This window comes from Phaethon aethereus (assembly GCF_964289735.1).
Source record: "Phaethon aethereus genome assembly, chromosome: 1".
Lineage (NCBI taxonomy): Eukaryota > Metazoa > Chordata > Aves > Phaethontiformes > Phaethontidae > Phaethon > Phaethon aethereus.
Window position 1 is genome coordinate 122,866,350 of NC_138575.1, and position 24,519 is coordinate 122,890,868.

Here is a 24,519-nt window from a genome sequence, read left to right on the forward strand (position 1 = left end):
TATATATTATCAATGAATGAGATGACTACTTTATTCCCTATGTACGGTAAATAGACTACATAACCTGGATTATTTTGGAAACCCATTATTGACAAAATCCTACTCAAAGAAACTAAGTCTGTCCCATTTCGACCAGATCACCTAAGATTATATTTAGGCAGCTAAACCAAACATGTTTTCCCAAGTACTATTTTGGTTGGGTTACCTAATTTCTGAAAAGGATTTTGTCAGAGGAACTTAGGCAGGTTTTTTTCAGTCAAGCCTATCTCCAACAACTCTTGCAGCATAAAAATGTAGGAAAGACATAAGCAGTTGGTGTCATAGAGCTCTTCTATGCTTCATACTCAAGTATTTTAAGATCCTCAAGTAGTTCTTTTGCAAGTGCTTGCAGATCTGCATTGCGGCTCTTTGACAGTGCAATGATACGCTGAAATGGTAAAGTATCACGCATCTCAGAGGCTGACTTGGCTAATACTTCTGGCTCCAGAATCACAGACTGGAGGAGCCGCAGAGCATGAAGACAAACTTCTGTATCTGGGTCTGAAAGTGAGGAAGGTAAAAAAATGCAGTGCTTATTAGAAGCAAGTCCAAAAAGGTAACATTAAAGCTCTACAGAGCCATTCCTCATGACCCACCAGGCAGACGGGGAATAACTGAAGTTTCATAATTCACAGCTGCTGTGTGGTGCTGGCTGGCTGGCTGGCTCTAGAAGGAACCTGAAAACAACATCTTTGCCCTACTCAGCAGCTTGTGCTCAGCCGTGTTTGAGAGGGACAGGTAACCAGGAACCTTTCTCTTGTTTTTCAAATGTTGAAAATGCTATAGAACAGGGACTTTATCAACTTGAATTTATCCAGTCAGTAGCCAAGATGTACTGTTAGATGCAATCTGATTTAAGAGCAGAACAAGCTATATCCCATGACTATCCAGGCTTAAAAAACAGACCAACTAATCAAACCTGTAGTAAATCACCAGGCTTTTCAGTAATTTCTTTTTAAACAAACCTTCAGATTTCTTCAAAGCTCAATAAAATATTAATCTTTAGAAAACTTTCTGGTAACCATGTATCAACCTGCCAAGTGTTTAATTCAGTCTACACAAAATTGAAATGAGTACTGAAGCTAAGCACTGCTGCTTAGGAATGCGTCAGAAAAATGTAGCAAAGACCTTTGACTTAAGCTAGGAAGACATGTAATAACTCCACTGTTAAGAGCACAGGATGCATTTTTAATTAGTAAAACTTTAGGAGCACTATATTTCACTCATTCAGAACAGACCATTTGCATTTAGTTGTTTATAGCTTTATCAAAAGCATGTGGTAGAAAGCCCCACTTTTGCACTTCTCTATTCTGCATATTCCAAATGAAAATGTATAATATATTTTTATAGCTGAAGTAGTTATTTGGTCCACGTGCCATGCATTTTTTATGTGTTTGTCATTAGCATACCTAATCTTCAGCAAGCTTTTGATAAATCATTGTGCAGAAATGTTAAGAAAAATTAATTCAGATCACTTTGTGCACAAAATCACCAGAGAGACCAAAAATCTCACTGAAGGAGCATAAATGCAGTGCAGCGATAAACCACATTATGCTGAGTTTGAAGGAAGCATTTGGTGGGCTGAGGCAAGTTCTTTCCTTTCCTGGCTTATTTAATACCTAACACAGTGAACTGGGGAAAAAGGGACTAAGTAAGATTATTCATTAAAGCATAAGGGGAAATGTTGAAAGCACCTAGGGCAGAAAACAGAATGTGATGGACAGTGAAGACGACTATGGCTTTAAGCATGAAACTGACTTGTTGAGTTGGGAATTTTTAAGCAATTCCCACTAGCACATGGCTAAAGTACAATATTAAAGGTTGTGACATCTGATCTGTACCCAAAAGCCAGGGACTATATCTCTCTTCCTCCATTTTCCATCATAAATGAGATATGTAGGTCTTTTCAACCATATCTTCTTCTCTACTTAAAGTGTAAACCTCTTAAGAAAGGAATTTACTTTCTTCTGGGAAATTAGCAGTGGGGTATAATCCGAGGACACAGGAATTGTCCCAAACCAAACAATAACATGCATTTTCTGATTTTCTATGCAACAAGAATCTTCACTATTGGGCATACTGAACAACTTTAGACATTCAGATCAGCATTTAAAAAAAAAAACAAACAAACAATGATTAGTACTGCACACCCTGCAGAAGTGGCCATACCCATAGCACAGCCAATCCTATTGCTGCCACCTGGGCTGAAGGCTCTAAAGGAGTCTCTTTCCATCATCATCTCCAGCAGTACCTGCAGGTGCAATTTTCTGAGTGATGAGCAGTCATAACTCATGAAGAAATGCTGCAACTCAGCCTCACAGACAGCAAGACTTTATATCCAACTTCTCAGGCGGAAACACTTCAGTGAATCCTTCTGAAAAAACCTGGGTGCAAGTTTTTGTTTTCCGATTTTGACCTAATCAAAATACAGCTAAAAGCCTTGAATTTGTCCTCTCCTTCCTTCCATTTTTGTCTTCATGCCTGACAGAGGCTTTTTTTAATTCTTTTTTTTTTCCCCCAAATATAATGTTCAAACTCTGCACATATCACCTGTCCTCTTTCTCTGTACTCTAGTATTATTCTACGTTTATTCAGCAGAAATAGCAGCAACAAACTGTAGCCCAAATAGGTAAGAAGAAAGAAGCTTTTGGGAGTGAAATCTATGTAGTTCATTACAATCTTCCTCTGTGTGACATTATTCCTCCATGAAGTAAAGCCATTAATACATTTAATGGCTTGCAGTACTGCTGGGAAGCTTCATATATGTAAGATGTTTGAAATCCCTGCATGAAAAGTGCTTTGTTATTAATACTCTTACAGGCATCTACGTTCCTATTATCTGCAAGTGTGTAAAGGCTGTGGAAAGTAAAGAATTGATCAGGGAAGAAGCATTAGCAGGGGAGCTAACAAAATTAGGATCTGTAGGAGATCAGGAAATTATTTCCAGCTTGACGAGCAAGACCATTTTCCAGTAAGAGCAAAGAGGTTATAGGAAGAATCTCCAGCAGCAGCCAGGGAAGCTCAATGACTTGAGTCACTCAAATGAAGAACAGATTAGGCATGCAGGCATACAGCAAAGGAAGGAAATAATCCTGCACCAGAAGGTGACTTAACATGCTTTTAACCTCTGATTGCCATTGTTTTGCATGTATTTTGAGATGCTTCGAGTTACATAAATACATGTGCCTTAAAATATACTCCCTTAGGATTACGTGTGGTTTTGAGACTACTATTTATTATGGATAATCATGTTTTCTAAGAGGATTTAAAAAAAAAATACCCTAGAGGTCTTTCTCTTGTCTCTCCAGTATCATTACAGATTTTTTCTATAAACCCTGTCTACAGAATACTCAGAAGAAACGTAAGGAATCTTCATTATTCAGCATTATATTTATTTCAATAGCTTCCAGATTTAGTCATTTCTACACTAGCTGAGTAACATTTCGTTTGTACAGGATCAAAAAAATCTTTTAGCTGTAATCAAATCACCACATCATATCCTTCCAACAACTAGCACACACATTTCTCCAACTGAAATTTCAAAACTACAATCATTATTTCTGGGGAAAAGGGGAAGAAATCAAGCTGCTTGCCTCAGTCAGGGATCACAAGCGTAGCGTAAGCCTACCACCATCATAAAATGCTGATGCAATTTTAACAAGGTGTTGAAACTGCTGGAGTTTGCTGACGTTCTGCTAGCTGCCAGCACTACCATTTGATGTCACTGGCAAAAGCAACTGATAACATGGACAGATTTTAGTCACATCTGTCATTAGCACCATGCTCTCAGATGAACTATTCCCTACGGCAGGGTGTAAGTAACTGCATTACATCAATGCTAAACAGCTTATCTACAATTGGCTCCAAGCTGTGTGAACTCAATTTACATGTGCCCATACCGTTCCCAGGCCACCTGAACGCAAGATTTATTACCAGCAAGCTGTTTACAGCTATGTTTATGTACAAGAGAAGTATTTCAAAAGCTTCCCACCACTGTCATAAATGTCATTCAATTCAATTACTGGCTGATTCTAGCATGAAGGGGCAACCTGCCACTCCCCCTTTCCTTTTTATGAACCTGTCAGACTACCTACGTTCACAGCATGTCTAATGGGGCAGGCTAGGGCCACAGCTTGCCCCATGGAAGATCTCTTTGCGTTGCCAATGCTGGCGGAGCTGAGCCAGTATCTGCAGCCGCAGAGAGTTTTCCAGACATTTTCGCAATGCTGATAGGTCTGAGGAGACCAGAAGTGTTACAATTAAGATGCTATGCAGGGAAGGAGCAGGGGGAACACCATGGCAGAAAAAAGACTGAGCTTTGCTGCTGCAATTCCTGTGGACCCAAATGCACGTTCTCTCTGCAACGTATTTGCCCCAGCTCCTGTGTAACAACTGGGTTTGCTTCAGTCTCCTCCCTGCCCAGGTGGCTGCCCTCACATGGAGTTCAGCTAACCAGAACACCCCACTCTCCTACAGACACTTGCTTGTCATGCTTTTATCAGGGAAATCCTTGAGAGAGACTCCCAGGGTCCAGATGGAAGCAGCAATTAGGTCCCAATGTGCCTGACTGCTACTTAGGGGCTGCGAGTGAAAAGGAGCGTGCACAGACATGGCTCTGCAGCTGGCAGACTTGTGGGTGAGCTGTTAGACATGTTGTCCAGCTCTCATCATCCCCAGCTTGGGCTTCTGAGCATTCTCACAGTAGCTACTGAACGAGAGTAACAACATAAGAACAAACCAGTGCTTTACAGCGAGAGATGCATTTACCAGAGTTAAGGTTTCCTACATGTATTCACAAAAGGAGAAAGACACTGCTCCTGAGGAGAATGTTGATTGGCATGAGTCTGCTGTCGGGCAGGGCGAGGACCTAGTCAAGTAACTCCTGCTCAGACGGCAAGGACAGCCACACCGCGCCCAGCCGGAGCTCCATCTGGGCAAGTATCCTTTGCAGCAGCTGCTTATAGAAGAGTATGGAAAAGGGCAAGCATTCGGTGAGACCTCCCCCGGCCACTCTTCCAGCCTCTTAGCTAGCCGTGGCTCAGGGACTTTCTGCGTCAGAGCTGACATCTTTGCATTTAAGAAAATGGCTGTGGTCTTAAAGGGCAAGAAGGGCAATCCTCTTTTTAAGATTAGTTTCATAGTCTGAAGAGTACAAAACTGCTGAGCACTCGAACGACTGGTAACTAAGGTTTTGGTTTACTAAAGACAATTTGTTTTAATACAGACATCAGTTTATAAATAGGGGAGTTCTGTTTGTCTTTTAAATAACATGCTGCCATGCAAATAACCTGAATTTTCAAAAACTCCCACAGCCATAACCAATTCAGACAGAAAAGCAAGGCATTAGAAACATTCAAGGTTAAGTCATGAAAAGCAAATATTGAAAGTTGCAGGCAGCATTAGCCAAATGAGAATGTGCTTCATAGAGACATCTATAAAAGAGACTGTTATTTGCAAAGAATTTGGATAAACAAGGTTAGATTTCTGTGTGGAGCTGTGGTGGAAGAAACTGAAGGGCAATATCTAAAATTAGTCATACTTCTCGTGTTGTCTTTTGTTTAATGAAGTACCTGAAGCAATTTCCCGGCTATAGATGAGAAATGTCACTGACATAGTCTCTCTGAATTCCACACTTTGTCATGTATCCAAGGAGAACAATTTTTTTGGATTCAAAGAAAAGAAAAGTGGGGAAAACCAAAATAAAGATACAGGATAGTAAAAAAAACCAAAACAAAACAAACAAAAGAAAAAACAGAGAAGAGCCTAGACCCTTCTTCTCCAGCACCCATTCATTGGTAGATGTTCTGTATGATCAAAAATGAAAAACATAGTCTTTATTATTAATACCTGAGCTGACTGCATCATGTTAGTCTTCAAAAGATCCTTGGCAGAGAAAAGACCCAGTCTACCTCTTTGGGAATTACAGAATGAAAGTCTTATTGCATCTACAGATGTAAAGCACCAGAAAAAATATTGACAAATCTCAGGGGATTTCTACCCAAAATTATGTAACTTTTTTTCTATTGCTGAGGACACGGCTTCTTTAAATCTGAAAGTCATACGAAACCCTTAGCCAAGACATCAACACAGGGACAGCAGCTGATGGAGGAAACTAAAGCTGCCTATTTTCTCCAAGATGGGAACAGCTGCTCTGCAAACAAATGGTGCTCCACAAGAACTCTACTGATCCCACAAGCTGCTCCCTGGACAGAAATCTGAGTCATCATTCACGTGTTTTATGCTGGCACCAGGCTGGGAGGGTATAGGTAGGCAGAGCTGATACTTACGCGAGAATACAACAGCTACATAAGTTACCAGAGTATGTTCTTCAGTGCTCAGTGTCGCTTATTAAAGGGTGTCCATCTTTTAGACAGCATCTAAAAAGGTGGGGGAAAAAAAAAAACATAGCCTACCTCCTAAAGTGGTAAAACTACAGAGATCTGCATTACCTTCAAAAAGCGTGTCAAACATTTTTCTTTTCTCCTATTATCAGCATAGCCTCCAGCAGAAAGAGCTATTAAGAATTCTTGTTAGCGAGTGGGAAGTCATACCAGCTCATCCAAATTTTCCAAAGACAGCAGGACAGATGAACCCAGTTTGCTGTTAACATTCTTGCTCCACTAGAAATCTGTATTAGATTTTTTCCCTCCTTTCTCTTCCAATCTGTGTATCAGTGTCAAGGCATATTTCTGTCTCTTCAAAAAGCCTGCTAGACACCTGAATCAAATCCCTCTTTGCTTCAGATACAACAAAGGGCAATAACGAAAATCAAGTTCATTATTTGCTCTCTTCACTTAATGGGAAGGACATTCTTCTTCAGGGGACAAGAAGACTGGGCAGACAGGGAGAATTCAGAGAAGGAATTTGAGGGATTTATCAGCTGCGTACAAGCCAGTGGGAGAAAAATGGCCTTCATGTATAGGCTGAGGTCACAGACACTTGTAGATTGACGATGGAAAAGCAAACAGGATGATTCTCTGAAAATAAAAAGTCAGAGGATGATTTCTGGGGCCTCTCTTAATGGGAATCCTGATAAAAGCTTACAGAACTGTGGAAAGCTGAATCATCTCATAAGCCTTAATCAAAACACTCTTTGAAGAAGTTTCCTGCAGGAGGGCAGCATATACAGGATACCCTGCCAGCAGTGTAGTGCTCTACTCTTTTGCATGGAAAAAGCTGTTAAGGCCTTATGCTGTACCAGCTCCAGGTGTTTATAAGCTGAATCACAGCTAGCAGAAGCTGAAGATGCTGGCCATGGAAACAGGAGAGGAGTAAGCTACTGAGTTTTGCAAGTTGCAAGACTTAGAAATAGATTAAATGAACAGAAAACTACAGAGATCTCATATAAAATGATGGGAACAAGATTGGGTCTTTAATCTGACCTCTCATCTGACATACAAACTAGTAAGCAGACTTCCTCCCAAGTCAGAAATCTGAACCAGCAGATGTGGTTTATCTGAGAATCTTCCTCCTTTGCTGTAACTGGAGAACTTTATTACCAAAATGTGAAGGAATTAACTATGCTCATCCTTCCTTCTACAACCCAGCCATACACAATTAACACTTTCCAAATGCAGAGTAGCCTTTCCATTTCTTATTTCCATTAGCAGCTGCAAATTAATTATAACTGTGCCCCACTGCATCCTCTTATGTGACCTAGGAGCCTTCTTTAAAGAATAGACTGCATCAACTGATTAGCATCTTTGTTTTAACACAACATTTAGAAGGGCATATTTGGGAACTCATAGTTAGACAGCAGTTTTGAGGGTATTTTGGGTGGGTTTTTTTGCTAGAACAACAGTTTATGTGTATATTAGCGAAACATAAAGTAAAAGGAAAATCTGGACTAACATATGTTAAATTTCTAAGCACAGCAGAACACAGGACCATGTATTCAATGTTCTCCAAGAATACAATTTTTCTCAAACTATCTTAAAAAAACCCCAACTACAAAACTGGTGTTTTCCAACAGCCTTACAAGGATTACTTAATTTTCTGAGATCTCAGAAAAGAGAGCCTATGGCATTGCAAAGCAGGAAGTTATTTGGAGAAAAGCACGAGTACCTACATTTTCTGTAAAATAGTTGAGGGAACTGTGAGCAATGCAAGTGGCTTCCAGTTTACTAGCCCAAACCAAAGCTTTCCCAAAACTTCAGTATCAGATTAATTCTTTGAAAAAGCAGATGGAACCTTCCTCACTTCAGCTGCTGCTAGTATTTACTAGTTGTATTTTAGCAGGGTTTTGCGTAGCTGCACAGAGTGCCAGGATGACTAACCTCCCCAGTCCTGTGAACTGCAGACCAAAAATCTTCTCAGGGACAAGCCACAAAAACTTGAGAAAGCCAAGACAGAGCAACTCTAGGAGCAATTCATAGGCAGGACAGTGTCATGGCTCTGTCCTTACTGCTGTCCTCCCTGTCCCTTACAAGCTGTGCACACAGCTGCCAGCCAAGTCCAACACACACTGGCAACGTCAATCTCTGCTGGCTCCTACGCAGGGATTTGAAGCCTCTGAAAGAGCAGAGCCTTGATGTCACTCATGTACCTGAAAGTGGCAACAGAAGTCCTTGACATCCTTGAAGTCCTGCGCTGGCCAAAGGCAAAGCTGGGAATAGAACTCAAGCCCTGCAAGCCCAAATCCTATTAGAGCACAAGGCTCCTCTTCAGCTGTAGAAAGGGTCACTTTTGTCACTCGTGAATGCAGTTACAAAGGTTGGCTGCTTTTCCCAAAACGTGTCAGAACACAGTTAAGTTTTCTTTTGTTAAATGGTAGTGAACTGATACATAGTTTCCCCTCAGGGTTTATTTTAAAGTTGGTATGTGAAAATACAGGTGCTTTTTTTTAATCCACTTCATTAAATTTCTCCATTCCTTATTTTTAATTCTACCATCCATAAGTTTTATATTAATGGAATATTATATACAGTGCCAAAATGTTGTGGGAAATGCACATCTCCTTCTAGCTATTTGCCCCTTTTGTTTACTTTTAATCTGAAAAGAGGTATACATAATCAGGTTACAGATATAAACTTCTGTTTTGTTACTTGCAACACCTATTGTCACTCTACAATCCCCAAAGTCACAATTTCAAGGTTCTTAGAGCAACTTACCATTCAATAGCCACCAAAGCAAAGGAATAAAACCTGGACTTTCGCTGATGTACTTCAAGCCTTTCAAGTTGATACTCACGTTGTAAAGTGACATTAGCATTAGCCTAGAAATGAAAGAAAAAAGATGTGATGTCCTTTGATTTTTTTGCATGTTTTGGCATCTTTTGCTATTTATGCCAAACGCGTACTGATGTAGAAGCCTATTCTAATAATTTCTATTTTCATAAAAGAGACAAGTCTCAAATTATATATAAGCAATACTGTGCAAAACCTTGTTTCTACTGTTAAGTCACGTATTTCAAACACATGGAAAAATACCCCATGCAAAAGTAAGAAAGTCTCGTCAAACTCCATGAAATTCGTTACGTGAAATGTGCAAAGCCAGGACTTGGCTTTACGTGACCACACAACCTATACAATAGAGCTTTCGTCATGACGATCCCCACTGGGCAGACGATCATCTCAAATAAGCTGTTTGCCCTGATAAATAAAAGGGCCACTAGGAAACACAGAAAACAAGACTGCATACTGAGTACTAGAAACAACGTCAAAGGAAGTCTCCACTCCTGATTTCTATTGGTCTTTTATTATGGTCATTGATGTTGAAGGAGGACAGAACTCCCTATCCTGTCTTAGGTAACAGAGAAGATCTACGGCTGGCAGCTAGAAAACATTTCCTCAATTGAGCACTTAAAAAACCTAAGATGACGTCTCTGACAAACCAAAACCAAGATTGTCCCTTGCACCTCAGTATGTAAATGACAAAATAAAAATACACATAGTAAGTATATGTTCATTTCAACCACATTTTCAAAAGCTTCCAAACCCAGGATTGCCTAATTTATCAGCCTCCTAAAATAGGAAGTTCATTAGTCATTTTGGGGCTGCAGATGTCACAGGTTATAAATTAAACCAAAGTTTCAAATTTTCTAGAGAGAGAAAACCTAGTAAGGCTGGAGAAGGCACTGCATTTTCAAAGAACTGCTCTAGCTGGCCAATCCCACCGGCTCACGCTGAAGTTACTGCAAACATGAAAAGCTTCAGTATGACTAGCAACTTGCAAAATCTGAAACCCATCAGGGAAAGGGGCTTTGGCTACTGGTACCCCCTCAGCCTTAGCCATGACAGAGCTGAGGTAATGTTGTGAGATACAGGAAGCTGCATACGGAAATGGCAGCTTTGCCTCTTTATGCAGATAAGGTGCCTGGGTCAAAATCTACTTTTAGCTGCTTTTGACTGTCAGAGAAGTATGATACCTTGGGGCCTAAAATGAGTCTGCCTTTCCAAAGCTATCCAGAACAATCACTAACACTCAATACAGAGCATTTTGTTGGAATTACTTCTTCTCCTGCAGTTTCCTCTGAACTAAGTTCTGCTTTCAAACATTTTATGTTCATGTTGTTATGCCATCTTCCACAAGGCTGATACAAGTTTTTTTATGGTTTTGGTGGATAAAACCTTGTTTTTTAGGTAAGCAGAGTCTCAGTGGGCTTAATGCAAATTATTTCAATTTCCCTCTAACTTCCATTAGGAATGGGACCTGATACTCAAAAGCAGAAAGCATCCAGAAAAAATCCCCACTGACATTAACAAGACAAACTAATGCTCAGCCTCTTTCAGAATCAGATCAGTGCTGTACTATGAACTTTGAGCCAAGAGGCCCCTGATGTTCCTGAAAAAAGAGCTGTACTCTGGAGTCAGAAGTTGTCTTACAAATTCTTTCATCCTTCTAGTGATGTTCTCCTGTCCTGTCTTTATGCAGATCACCTTTACAGCTGTGGAGTAGCTGGGGGGACAGGGCATTAGTGCACTTCATGATGTGCTATGATGGATGCTATTACTTTTTATTTTATTTCTTTTCAAATATGATAATGCGCAAGTCAATCATCTGGACAATGAAAAGGGAAGATGAATGAGCAGGGCTCCTATATTTATGGAACATGTCATCATACCCACTCACAGCTGCGTGCCAGGCTGCACACAAAACAATTACAGAGAAACAGGAACAGGCTGGAATGTTCTCCTCCGTTCTGGGGCCAGCTTGGCTGCTGTTATCTCTCCTGACTGCTATAAACCTGCATGTCACTGCATTGCCACCATTTCCAAACAAAAGGGAAATAATGTTATTCCAAATGGACTTCACACCTCACATTCTGTTCTCAAACGAGTTCTCGTGGCTTAAACGACTGTGCCACCAGCAGACTTTCGGACACTCTCAGTGCATACCTTCAGAAAGCAGGAAAGTAAGTAACCCATCGCAGGCTAAACTGAGTTGTAAGAGGCATAACTTACATTATGTGCTGCACCACTATGAGTTTGATCACCCACGCTCTTCAGCAGTAGGAAGAAGAAATAGCAGATTATTAAATCTACTGCCTCAGTGGCCACTGATAAGCAGTGAGGGATGCTGTGGAACTGAAATTGTAACTTGTAAAGCCCATAGGCATCTTTTCATACAGCCTCTGCAGCCCTTAATTGGCTTCCAGAACCCAAGCCCTCACAAAGAAGCACAGACATAATTACCTATAATCAGCCAGAATGAAAATGATCAATAAAACAGTATCTTATAATGGAAAGTGTTAACATTTCTTGACGACGTCTTTCATTCTTAATCTGTTTGACATTTGCAGTTAGAAATAAAGTGACGTAAAAAGATACTGCTATGTTTGTATTTTCATTTCACTTGTTTGCTTTGTGCAGACAAAAGGGACTGGTGGTGGTGATCCAGGGAAGTGCTGTGGTTTTGGAGTGTCAGAAGACGACATAACCCACCCCACAAGCCAATTAGTAGTATATTATTACTAATTAAACACACTCACCTGAGCACAACATAGAAGAATTTCCAGGCACTTTATACCACCTTCACCTCTAGTACTTGCACATTCTAGTAAGTATTTTTTGTGATAATTATTTCAAAAGAGCTTGTTGAAGCAAACCTGACACACATAATTACTGGATAAACAATACTTTCTGGGTTTTGGGTGGTTTTTTATTTTCTTTAACATGGAGGTCTTTTTAATTATGCACTTCATAGTCTTCCTATTTAGGCAAGTAAAATTTAATGAACAACTTGTACTACTGTATCTGTCAATGCTGTCTTTGAAATCTAGACCTAAAAGCACAGCTAAAGCCCCCTCTGGTCTGCTTAATACATAAAATGTACTAATATGTACTAAAGTACATATTTTTACTGGCTACTTTCAACTGCTACATCAGCAAAGTTGAATATTCCTAACAATTTAATTATAGGTATGAACAATTGTGTAAATGTTTATTGACTACCTAACAATTACAAATGTTGAACAAACCCTATACCAATGAGAAGAAAAACTAGTGTCTTTCATACCACTGCTATTCCAGAAAGGCAAAGACACCCATGAGATTTCAGTCCCAGCACTCATATAGATGCCTTGGATATACTTATTAAATACTCATGGACTACAGTGGATATTCTAGCAGTGCTGGAATAAATGACAGCTTTTCCCTGCAAATTTTTTATTTATATACCAGTACAAGTATAATACAGGATTGCTAGAGCTAGAAGAGGAGAGAGAATTCCTCTCTATCAGCTTACTTTGTTTGATACTGCTGTGTGTAGAATCAGACTCACAGTTTCCTCTGATTTGTCACACAGTAAAGAAAAATATTTTTGAAAGTAAAAGCTAGAAAAAAAATTGTAAAACCTCAAAACTGAGCAAAGAACAAACATATCCTTTAAAATAATAAGCCAAGTTTTTTCTTTGATTAAATTTAAGTTGATGATGTCCTTCCATGTAATACCACGGTGATGTTTTGAGAAAAACACATTGCATTTCCAAATTAATGTACAGACATTTTTATCCATGAGATACAGTTCTAAAAATGTGTCTGTCTGTATATATGAATATGTATATAAATGTGTGTGGAAATATTCTTTACGATGACTCCACAGTCCGTCTATAAATAACTTTGAAATTTCACTTCAATTTATGTTAGACATCATATCCTTATCTCACAATTGTCTTCAATTTTGTACTGCCTCATGTTCCTTATGGTAGGGAGTTCTTCTGACACGTCTGCTTATGAAAATGTTGATTTAACATTAACAAGCAGCTAAAAAACCTTACATGCAGACAACAATTTAAAAACCAACCAACCAACACCCAAAACCTTTCTTTGCTGGGCTGGGAGAGTGTAAAATCCCCAAAAAAGGAGAGGAAAGAGCTCTAGTGTTAGTAATGAGTTTTAAGATCTGAACAGTGACAGGACATGTAGGGAGCTCATAGACAAAAAGAAACCTGACCACAGACATGAAAGACAAACACAGGGGAAACATTTTGCACTAAAACACTTGAGCAAATTAGGATCCCTTGTTCCATGACAAGGCCATGAAGAAATCTCCTTTCTGGCATTATGCTCTAATGTCATAATACAGCAACTTTTTTATCGAATGGCAAGTTCAGAGTAGGACAAAAAAATGGTTGGTTCTGTGGAACATCAGAAAACATTATCACTGCACTGAATTCAAGCTATTGTAACATATGCCTAACGTTTCTCACTTATCAAATATTGTGTGCAACCTCTTTTTTAAGCTTCACTCAATTTGTTAGCCTAAGAGGCTGTCCCCTGTTGAACCCCTAGCCAATTCATGGGATTGTTTTATGTATATTTTATTGGTATTGCTGTATGACAGCCAAGTTTATATCACCATGTGTAGTTCTTTTGCAAACCAGGCAGATTTTGAAATATAATTTTAAAAACACCCAAAGCATCAACTCAAAAGGAAGGCCCTCAAATCCAATTATATTGTCCAATTACATTAATACAATCTGAAATGATCAAAAATAATTTATCTGGACCTGTAGACACACATTTGCTTGAAAGTCAGAGTGTGTGTTTGCATATGTGTGTGTTTAGGAACACTTTCCTCTCCCTCCTCCTCTCAAGATAAAGTCATCTCTTGTTATTTTCTTTTCTGTACAGATTTTGAAACAGTACAGGTCCTCTTTTCATGTTTTGGGTTTTGGTTTGGGGTTTTTTTTGTTATATACATGAAGGCACAAATTACCTTTTCTTTTTTAAGTTGAGATTCTCATATGAATCTTATAGTTGAGGCTTTACAAAAAAAAAAAACTGTTGCAAGAGTTAACTACCCTGTTTTGAGCGCTGACCTTCAAGTCCAACACTTTGGGAAACACAGTAAATGACTGACATCAAAGTATCTAACCATTACCTACAGCACAGGCTATTCAGCTTCCTCCTCGCTACCCAGTGGGGAAAGGCAAACACCTTCAGGGGGCAACTTGTTCCCCCTAATGCAGGCTGAGGGAGAGATCATCTGACAGCACCATCTCAGTCCACTGACTGTGGGAAGGAGCCCAGACCATTAGCAGATATTTGACATTAGCTTTCTGATAGCTGAGGTTAGGCAAGATAAAGCCTATCCAAAGTTAAGACTCGAGCCTGATTTCATGCCTATCACATACAACCTGCCTAAATGCGTGCATGGACGCAGTCAAGTTACGGTGGCTGACAGGGTTGCTGTTTGTCAGCTGATCTGTGACAGCTGGCTTGGGTATGAATCCTTAGCTTGTGTGTGCGTGTCCCATTTATGAAAAAAACAACACACTGGCTTAAGCCATCTTCATGAACAAATTAATGAGGTGTACAGGGCAAGTGCCCACAGCGGATGAGCAAGTACTCGCTAAGCCACGGTAATTTGCTTGGTCAAGGCTGTATCTTCAGCTTGTAGCAGCTCTGAGAAAATGGCAAAGACAACAGTTTATTGAACATATAAAAAGTACAACTTTTCCAGCAGCTGAACTGTATAACATGGCCTTTTCTTGACACGGCTGTATCACAAGGTCCCTTTATAGGCACTGCCTTTCACAAAGATAAGTGCATGGCGCTTCCGGCTACTAAGTAGCATAAACTAATTTAATTTTTGCTCTTAGCAGATATGTAACTCATTTTCTTCACTAAGCAGATGTAGCATTTTACAGTCTTCATACTGGAAGAGAATAAATATGAGTCCAAATTTCCCACATCCTGTCTGTTTTAAAACTTGACCTCACACCTCCCTTATCTGACCCTCACCTCATGAGCCCCTCCTAAGATAGAAGAGTGCATCCCTGCTCATCTATACAATATTATGCTGCTTAAGAGACTTCCAAAGAGACAAAAAACCTGGATGAAGCTAGCCTTGTAGCCAAGCCTGGTATATCTGCAAGGAATGCTGCTGTGAAAAGTGTTTCTAAAGATTATGTTTCCTCTCCAAGAAAGGAAATAATGGGAGAGTGGGAAAACTACTGTCATCACTGTGACCTATACTGCAAGATAATGCATTTCATTTAAAAGGAAAATTTAAAAAAAAGTAATCATACACTTTAAATTTGGTACAGAGTCCCGGCTTCATGTCTCCCAGGAGATGCATCATTGTGTCCAGTAATTCACGACTTGAACTAACCAAGAACTCACGGCCACATGCCAGTGCAGCCACATCTGTGAAACAACACAAAACATCACCATAAAAATCATGTTTCAAACAAAAGTTTATCCTAATTATCAGGACTACGAAAAAGATGTCAGCTGTGAAGAATGAACTATGGCATCTACATAAACTTCAAATTATATTAACTTACATAGCAAATACTGAAGCAGCAAATTATACTGGTCAAACTCCTTCATAATTCTACTTTGGTAATCAAAATCTTTATTCAGAATGGCCAGTAGCTTAATAGTAACACAGTAAATCATAAAACAAAAGGTTGGATTCATCTGCAAATAACATGGGACTAAAGCAAAGCTGACCATTATAGGTCCCAACTGTAAAGAAACAAGACTGCAGATTGTTTTGCAATCACTGAATCCAGCATACCTAGCACATCACACAACCAAAACTCTGATGGACAACTACTCAAAAGCTCTTTTCCTACCTCTCTGCAAGTACTGCACTATTCATGAACGAACCAAAAGGTAAAAATATTTCCAAAGACTACTGTTAGAAAGCAGACTTCCCTTTAGTATTTTCCCTTATGCTTGTCTCATACTTCAGGGCATCCTTATGTGCAAGAGGTATATTGCAGCAACCCCAGCTTCTTTGCACTGTGCAACTGGCCAAGCCTCCTCCAAGCACCTGAAGCACTTTGTAATTCAGGGCAAGTCTGGGGATTGGCTGCATGATACAGTTCTTCCACTTTAATGAAGCCTCAGGTTCTCTCTTCTATGCACATACATCGTGATACCTTTTTTAACCTCAGAATAAGCAGAGGTACTATGGACACAGCATAGAATTAAAAGCCGTTACCACAATGTTTGTGCACACTGGGCTGTGTTAAGGCTGCATCGAGAACTTCTGAATACTTGGCACTTCACGACCGCCTCCGCAGTGTTAATACCACTTTCTAGTGTAATATTACTTTAGAGTGTAACTAGGAGGATTAAACTGGTACCTTCTACATTGTTCATCTGACTGTATTCTTTATCACACTCAAGTTTCAGCAACCTCCTTTACCAAATTAAAGACACAGAGACAAATCTTGGTAATATCAAACTCACTGGCAAAATTTGTATCAGCTTCAGTGAAGCAAGATTTCTTTGCACCATCCTGATCCCTCGTCAAGCAGAACCGGCCCCCCACCTCCCAACCTTTAAACATTTTCTTTGTTCAGACTTTACTTTTGCCATGCTTTTTTTGTTTCTTTCAATGAAGCAATTGGAGAGAATTGGATTCTGCCTTGGTACAGTGGCATAATGCATCACATATTGGTTTTTATTACAATCTTTAATGGCCACAATACCTAAAATCACACACTCAAAAGCCGTTAATGCAAGATTCACTTATTTGTATAAATACGCACTGTTTCATCTATCTTGCATCATGTCATTAGTGTCATTTTTGACAGTTGCACAGTTTCACAAAAATGCAGATGACATATTAACCCCATTTCTCACAGCCTTCCAAGCCAAGGGCAGCCATATTAGGATAGATCTGTGGCTTTCTACTTATCTTCTGAGCCTAAAAAGAAACATTTTATCTGGAAGTCAGGTTTATTACCTTTTACTTCTCTTAGTACTAGGGACTCAGAGCAGTGAATGTGCGGGTCGGTCTGGCAGCAACAAAATTCTTAAGCAGTTTCAAAATGCTGAGCACATACCTTAAGATGGGGCTGATCTACTCGTACCATCTGCAATTCATACATCTTGAAGATGTTAGCGTTATTGGTGATTCAGAAGGTATGCTTGACATTTACAAACTAAGGTGAGCATGCAAGACTAGTAGAATGGTCTTTGTTTTACTCCAGACTGAACAGACATGTTTGTTAGAGAATTTCAGAACTCAATGGCTCTTACCCACCTAATCCTTAACTATGTCACAGACAGTACAATGCCTCACAGAAGTATCAACAACAAAATCTGCTAGGACTTTAAAAGACCAGGAAGTCACCCAAGATATCACCATTGACTAAATACTCGACTTTGAAAAGCTGTATTTACTGCAGCACATATTAGGCAATATAGAAATCCCCAGTACATATGGAATGCTGTTCTGAGAAATAACATTAACTTACTTGTTACAATCCCTGCCAAAGCTAATACAAACTGATTTTCATCAGAATCCAAATCCTGCTGTTTCATGTCTTCACTTAATGACTTCACAAAGCTCTCCATGGTCTGTGCAGTGATTGTGAAGAACTTTACTGCTCTACTCTGCAAGTGCGGAGGAGAAAAAAGATTATACACACTACAACAACTATGATTACCAGATGCTACAGTAAAGCTGGACAATCTTCAAAATTACTAAAACATCCAGTTACTTCAAAAAAACAACAGAAAATAGCAGGTATACACTAAGTGACATGTTTGATCCTCTAATATTTTAAACCATTACCTCAGAAGAAAATAGGAAAGTACTCAATGTTATATTTATTTATAAAACTAAAACATTGCATATTTACCTCCTAAACCCACAATAATATATATCAAACAGCAGAATAAAAGCTTAGTTTCAAAAGTGAGGATATTATCTCTTTGCTTTGCAATAGCTGCACCAGGTGTTTCACATTTACCTGGGCTACTACAGCAGCTTTTGTCAAAACCCTATCCAGCTGAAGACTGGAAAGCAGCCTGACATAGCGACTTCACATGGATTTCCTAAGAAAACCAATTAAATACCCAGAAAAAAAGCAGAATTCAAGTGGATCCTAACAGGATTCATTAATTGCTCAACACAGGATGGAGAACGACAGATGAGGTAGAAGCCTTTTGCTTTCTTTCGAAAATGAAATAGAGGTCTCTCCTGCACTGCAGGCTGAATTTAAGTCAGCAATGTCACGTGAGAAAGACAGTCATCACGCCAGAGCATACAAACAGGAGTACAGCCAGTAATTATTTTCTGCAGCCTTCTACCCTTGGCTGGAATACTGTTCCATTCTGGGCTATCTTGGTTGAGAAAGCAGCCACCTGGTACAAAGCTCAGGGCAGGTCCAAGAACCTGGTCAGAGATGCACAAAGAAGGATGGAGAGAGCTGTTCCTGTTTATTAATAACACTGACCTGTAAAACATTGTTAGAACACTATTTCACACAGAGGATGCTGAGTTTCGTAACAAAAATAGCATAGCAGAGAGCCCATAATACGACGTTTCCCAGTGTCTTTAACAATTTTGCCAGTTGTTTCATGAAGCAGCTGAAACTTTAGTCATTCCCCGCAGTGACCCAATGGGACAGCCCAAGAAATGCCTGAACTTTTATTCAGTTTGAAAAGTGATTGAAAATTTTAATATTTTGTCAAAACTACCACTTTCACAATATGTGCAAAGCTACTGGTAACATATATTTATTTATTGCTCCACTGCTGCACATTCACCACATCTAAGGTGTACAGTTCCTGTGGGGTGACTCCAGCAATGGGGCATAAAAAGTAGGGTCAGCCAATACTCAGTATCTTCACAAATGATGCTGAGGTCCCAGAATAACAGGAATGAAGATATTGTGGGGAAAGAGAATGGAAAGAAGTGCACTTCTGCATGTGCTGGATGTACTTTTTATACTTATATGGACACCACACCTCAAAGACGGAGATTTTAACATAAGCAGCAACTATCGTTCAAGAAGCAGAGGGTGTGAGAGAACATGAAGAAAGCCTACTATAGCAAGACTAGTATAAACTATTATGAAAATATGTATTCACATGGGAACATAACAGACTACTAAGCAAACCAAGTAGTTAGTATGTTGCACAGAAAAAAAGCAAAATCTTCTATTTGCCAGTCTCTTCAGGCACTGCTGGTGTTCCCTCTGCTGAACTTTCTTTCCAAATAGTTAACTGTTGGTGAGGTCGGAGGAGCTGCAGCAGAGACCAATCAGGTTTATAAATAGCAAACATTACGTATTCTGCACAGTCCCTTATTAGCTTGACAGTATTTTCATGGGACTGAAGAATGTCTCACCCACAGATGTTGAGGTAAGGACAGTTCTGAGAGCAGCCATTAAGGTGCTTGAGCTCAGATGGTGCAATGAACCCTTTGCTGACCAAGTAACTCCTGCATGCAAACATCAGTTAATGTCCAAAATTGCTGCCATAAAATACAAAGCCGTAGCAGACCACCTTGTAGGATCCAAAATTTCTCAAGTTGAAGCAAGCCTTGATGCTGTTCTGAAATCAAACCTTCAGTTTCTGTTTCCATGCGAGAGCCCTGTCATGTGGCTATCTGGTTGAAGTTTTTTGAAAGACATCTAAAACAATCTCATGGGAATTAATTTACTTCTTTTCTGGCACATGCAGGTAGGCATCCTTGAAGACTCTCTCTCATGCTGCTTCTCTGGATGCTTCTTCAAGTTCTCTCTAGAAACACTATGCATGAGCAGAAACAGTAGGCATTTCTCCCCTGCTGCCTTGAAAAACAATTCTGTTACCTTTCAAATTTGCTGCTCGAGTTCTGATTTTCCCAACCCATATGGACACAAATGGTAAATTGCTCCTCAACATCATTTCAATCAACCTGCACTTATAGAACTGTATGAAAGACCTACACCTGTATCCGTGCAAATACTGAAAAATGCTTGACCATCTTTCCCTAAGGCGTGAAATTATTTTGCATTGATGCCACCCTCCCCACATGCTTAAACAGGAGCAGCTTTTTCAAAGCACTCTTGATGTTCTTACACATTTCTGTAGTTCATAGAACCTTCTCAGGGGAGGCAGGGAAGATGCTACAAGCTGTACAACTTGTGCAAAAATAACCCAAACCAAAAACTTCATATGACAAATCTCCATCATCTCTTAATAACCTGACTCATTGCCAGTGTAATCTGTGGTTGATGTAATACCATACAATCCGTTCACGTTTTCCTAGTAGCCTTGTTGCAAACCCAGGCAAGTTTCTTATGTGTTATGTGCACCACCATAAGAAAATGATGCCCAAAAATGTTGCTATGACCTTCACCAGAGGTATAGCAGTTCAATCGGTTCTAATGATTGCTGGGAATGACTACAGTAGAAGTATTTTGCATTTCAAACAAACCTAGAAACATCAACAAGTATTGCATCTTCACAGTTGGGCTTTTTACCCTTATACAAATCATCACGTAATAGTTTTGATTTTACCTAATTCAACTTAATTCTGATACTCAAGACTGCTTTCAACAAGGCTTCTACCAATTTTACTCTCATTTTGTAGAAATACAGTCATTTTCATTACTGCTAGTGTTTTGTTTGTGGGAAACATACCATTTCAATATTGTTTCACAAGTCAAGTAACAAGGCTAGTCACTGAATATTGTTGACTCTTACAGTTATAAACTGTTCTGAAAATACAGAATGTAACTTTATACTGGTTTTGTTACTCTGTGAGGGCTCTGTAGTACCCACCTGCCTTTTTTTTAAAAAAAAAACCAAAAACTGCTTTATACAGTGTTTTTACGGACTTTTTTCCCTTAGTAACTGCTGGTGCTTGGATCTTGAATCATCAGAAGTTATCACCAAAAGGTATCACCACTGTACAGCTTTCTAATACCCAATATAAAGTTATAATTGTATTTTGGTGCACCCAAACTTGAAAACCTCTTACAAACACACTAGTTTACCATTTACTATAATGAACTAATCCTATTCACTCAGTTGTTCATCACACTGCTGAAAAATCAAGCCAGAAGAAACTGTGGCATCAGTTGACTGATTAAATACCACAATTCCTTCTCATGTTGGTTGTGACAAGACTGAAAATCATATTTTTATCAGGCCTATTCCTCTGATCCTCCTAATTCCATCAGCTGCACTTGGCTGTGAAACTGTGTTAGTTGTAACATTACTATTGTCATTAACTCTTGTTGTTTTGTTGGGTTTTTTCCCCAAATAATCTACCTGTCCACATTTAACACTGAAAATCTAATACGATTCACTAGCAGCTAGGCTCTCTAAATTTCCAAGAATCATGCAAGTATTAAGGCAGCACAAAGATTTAAAGAAGTTGAGAAGCGATGGATCTGTCTTCCTTCCATTCAAGTAGTGCCTCCAAGCCCTCTACAGGCATGGGAACTGCTGCGTGTGCCTAGGAATTGTTTAGTTCTGTTAGCTTACAAAGATATTTACATTGTGCTAGCTGTAGCCTTGCTTCCAGTTTAACATGTGTGGTGGAGAACAGATAAACCTTGTTTGGTAACTTAAGAATCAATTACTGCATTTATTCCCAGTCTGCTTTGTAACACTTCTTAAATGAGAATGGATGGTTCCCAAAGAATATACAATTCAGAAAACATTTTTGCTGTCCAATTAGTTTCTGAAATATATCCTTATATTAAAGTGTGTTACAGAGCAAGGTCTTTATTTTAAGGACCTAAAAGCATTACCACCGATAAATATTCACCTACCATACTAACTCCTCCTAGAATGGTTTTAACAGCTTCCTCGTTGCTAGATACACCCCACAACAATGTGCACACCGCTGCACCCATTTCTGTGCAATACTCTGCTTGCTGCAGGAGCTGCTGCTTGGCCTCATTCAGCTGCTGGCGGAGGTCTAGTTTCTCCTGAAATAGCGTAAGGAAATTTTGGTTGCGTTTCATATCAGCCAAAACAAGTTTCTAGGCTAAGGGACAGAACAAGAAACAACATCATGGCCGTATATGAAGTGGGGGTGGGGTGGCAAACTCACAGCAGTTGCAGATACATACCTTCTCTCCTGAGCTATATCCAAGTAGTAAGTACATCGTGGAGGCTGACAGTAACCAGAAGCCTGTCCACAAGGTCAGACCAAGTGACCCACTGAGACTGAGTGGCACCTAGAGAAGTCTGATAGGAGAGCCTACTCCTCCTAAGCAAACAGCTACAGGTCTCTTCGAGAGAGACGGGATTTCGGCATCAGAGGTCAGCCTTTCCAGACACCTTAAAAAAGATACTAGAAACATCTTGTAGGAAGTCTGTTTTTCAAAACAGACTTCTGCCTTAGCCAATGTGGTAGAGTTGCTGGATATCTAGGATAAATACTGTTGTTACTTCCAATTTTTTTTCTATTGGCATATTACTGATCAGCAGTGGCAAAGACAGAGGCCCTGGAAAAATACACCTAAAGTTTGAAGGGCCCTTCATACCAAGAAATTCCAGGCACCATTGTGCATCCATCACCTAAGTGAGCTGCTCAGTGGTCCTTGCCACAAAGCTTGACGAGAGAACAGAATGATCCAACACGACCAGGACACAATTTCTGTTTGGCAGTATTTTTTTCCAATAACAGAGGAAGTCAGCCAGAAGAATATCATGAGATTAGGTATGACTCTAGGTCTCACTGGCTTCCTACCAGCTGCCACAGGGGTAGCGAAGCTGCTGCACTCCCCAGCTTAGAGCTAGCATGGACAGTGAGATCAAGGCAGGGATACCACAGTCCGCGGCGTCTCAGGGTGGGTGGGGGCTCCCTGCTAACTCTGAGTGGGATGGTATTAGACAGTGCTGCCAGTCAGGCAAAAAGATGCTAACTCAAGTATTGAGAGAGAGAAAGAGAAAGAATCACAGATCACATGATGTCAAAAGAACAGAAGGATCTTGCTCTGCCCATTCTGTGGGCATGAGATTTTCAAATTCACTGCAGAAAGCACCCTCCTCAGCCGAGGCTCCCCTGTGTGTTCAGCTATCAGGACAAAGTATGAGGAAATGAGAAGGAATCTTTTATATAGCAATTTTAAAAGCAAGTAAACAGAACAAAACTTCCAACCATGTATTCCCATTAAGATTTTAAAATACGTATCTTGTAATTTTGGGGCATCACCTCAATGTTTTGTGTTTGAGGGTTCTGAAAGAACAGAAACTTAAACTCATCTGAAAATTTATGTAACGTAGTATCAACCAGTACAAAGCTGCTTGTACTCGGTCATCAATTACCCGCCTCGCCTCTTGTATCACACCCGACAGCCTGATGTGCATTGCTCTATCATGCTGCTAATGGAACACACAGGCTAGGATATGTAAAGTTCAAATTAAATTTATCAAGCAGATTTCTGTGCATATTTACTCTCTGGAGTCTCTTTCACCTTATACTTTAATATATATAAAAGACTAACACTTGCTGCTGATTCCTTAGGCATGGAAGTACCAGGAAAAGTCTCGTATTTCCTAGTACTTTGTTCATTTTTAAGTGAGTTAGCCAGCTTTTATCTTTAACAAAACTCACTGCCAGACCTATCAGCTTTTCTGCCACCATGTGCATCAACAAAATGTCCACAGCATCTTCCTGTCTAACCCCTATGTTGCCCCTGTCTTTCTTTTCTGCACTGTCCTTGTCTTAGGAAAATGTGTCTTTTAATACATTTTATTTGCATTTTGCATTTGGATGCTTATACTGAAGAGTAAGACATAAAACTCTGCAATACCAAAGCTATATCCCCCAAGAAGGATGCAAAGCCAGCACAAGAAATGCCAGAATTTTTAATAGATCAAAAGGAACATCAGAACAAAGATATGAAGCAAAGAAAACAAAATAGTACATTCAAGAGCCAGGAAAATAAACGGAGCCTGCAAAAGCAAATAACCTAGCTGGAAGCAACACTCCTGAGAGTTCACATCACGAAGCAATCACTGTGCTATGTAACACCACCATCTTCAGGAAAGGGTCAAGGCAAAAGAATACAGCAGTGCTTGAGTACGGAACTATGAAAAGACAGACAAAGATGACATTAGTCAAGAATAACATGTGCACTTCAAGTTTTGCTCAGGTTCAGAAAGCACCACAATTCCCTCATCAGTGATACAGCACTGCACAGAAATTCTGGAATGCAAAATGTTGATTTATGATCCCCTAAGAAAAGGACACTGCTCAACTAGAAAATACATTTACTTTATGTTTGTTTCAGTGAATCATTTCCTTTTCCATCAGAAGATAAATATGTAGAAAATAATTCAG

At 39.6% G+C, this 24,519-nt stretch overlaps 1 protein-coding gene across 2 annotated transcripts in view; it reads right to left on the reverse strand.

Annotated features, from left to right (window-relative positions):
* Nucleotides 1-331: 331 nt before the first annotated feature.
* The window catches only part of HSF2BP (heat shock transcription factor 2 binding protein), a gene marked incomplete at its 3' end in the record, with an annotated part of 33,787 nt that continues 9,599 nt past the window's right edge, over nt 332-24,519 (reverse strand). For both annotated transcript variants that reach the window (XM_082004796.1, XM_082004795.1), the window contains exons 4-8: nt 22,007-22,156; nt 17,699-17,837; nt 15,512-15,629; nt 9,150-9,253; nt 332-540 (exon numbers count right to left, since the gene is read on the reverse strand). In XM_082004796.1, coding sequence (XP_081860922.1) covers nt 332-540; nt 9,150-9,253; nt 15,512-15,629; nt 17,699-17,837; nt 22,007-22,156 — 720 coding nt within the window. The remainder of the gene's footprint in view (nt 541-9,149; nt 9,254-15,511; nt 15,630-17,698; nt 17,838-22,006; nt 22,157-24,519) is intronic.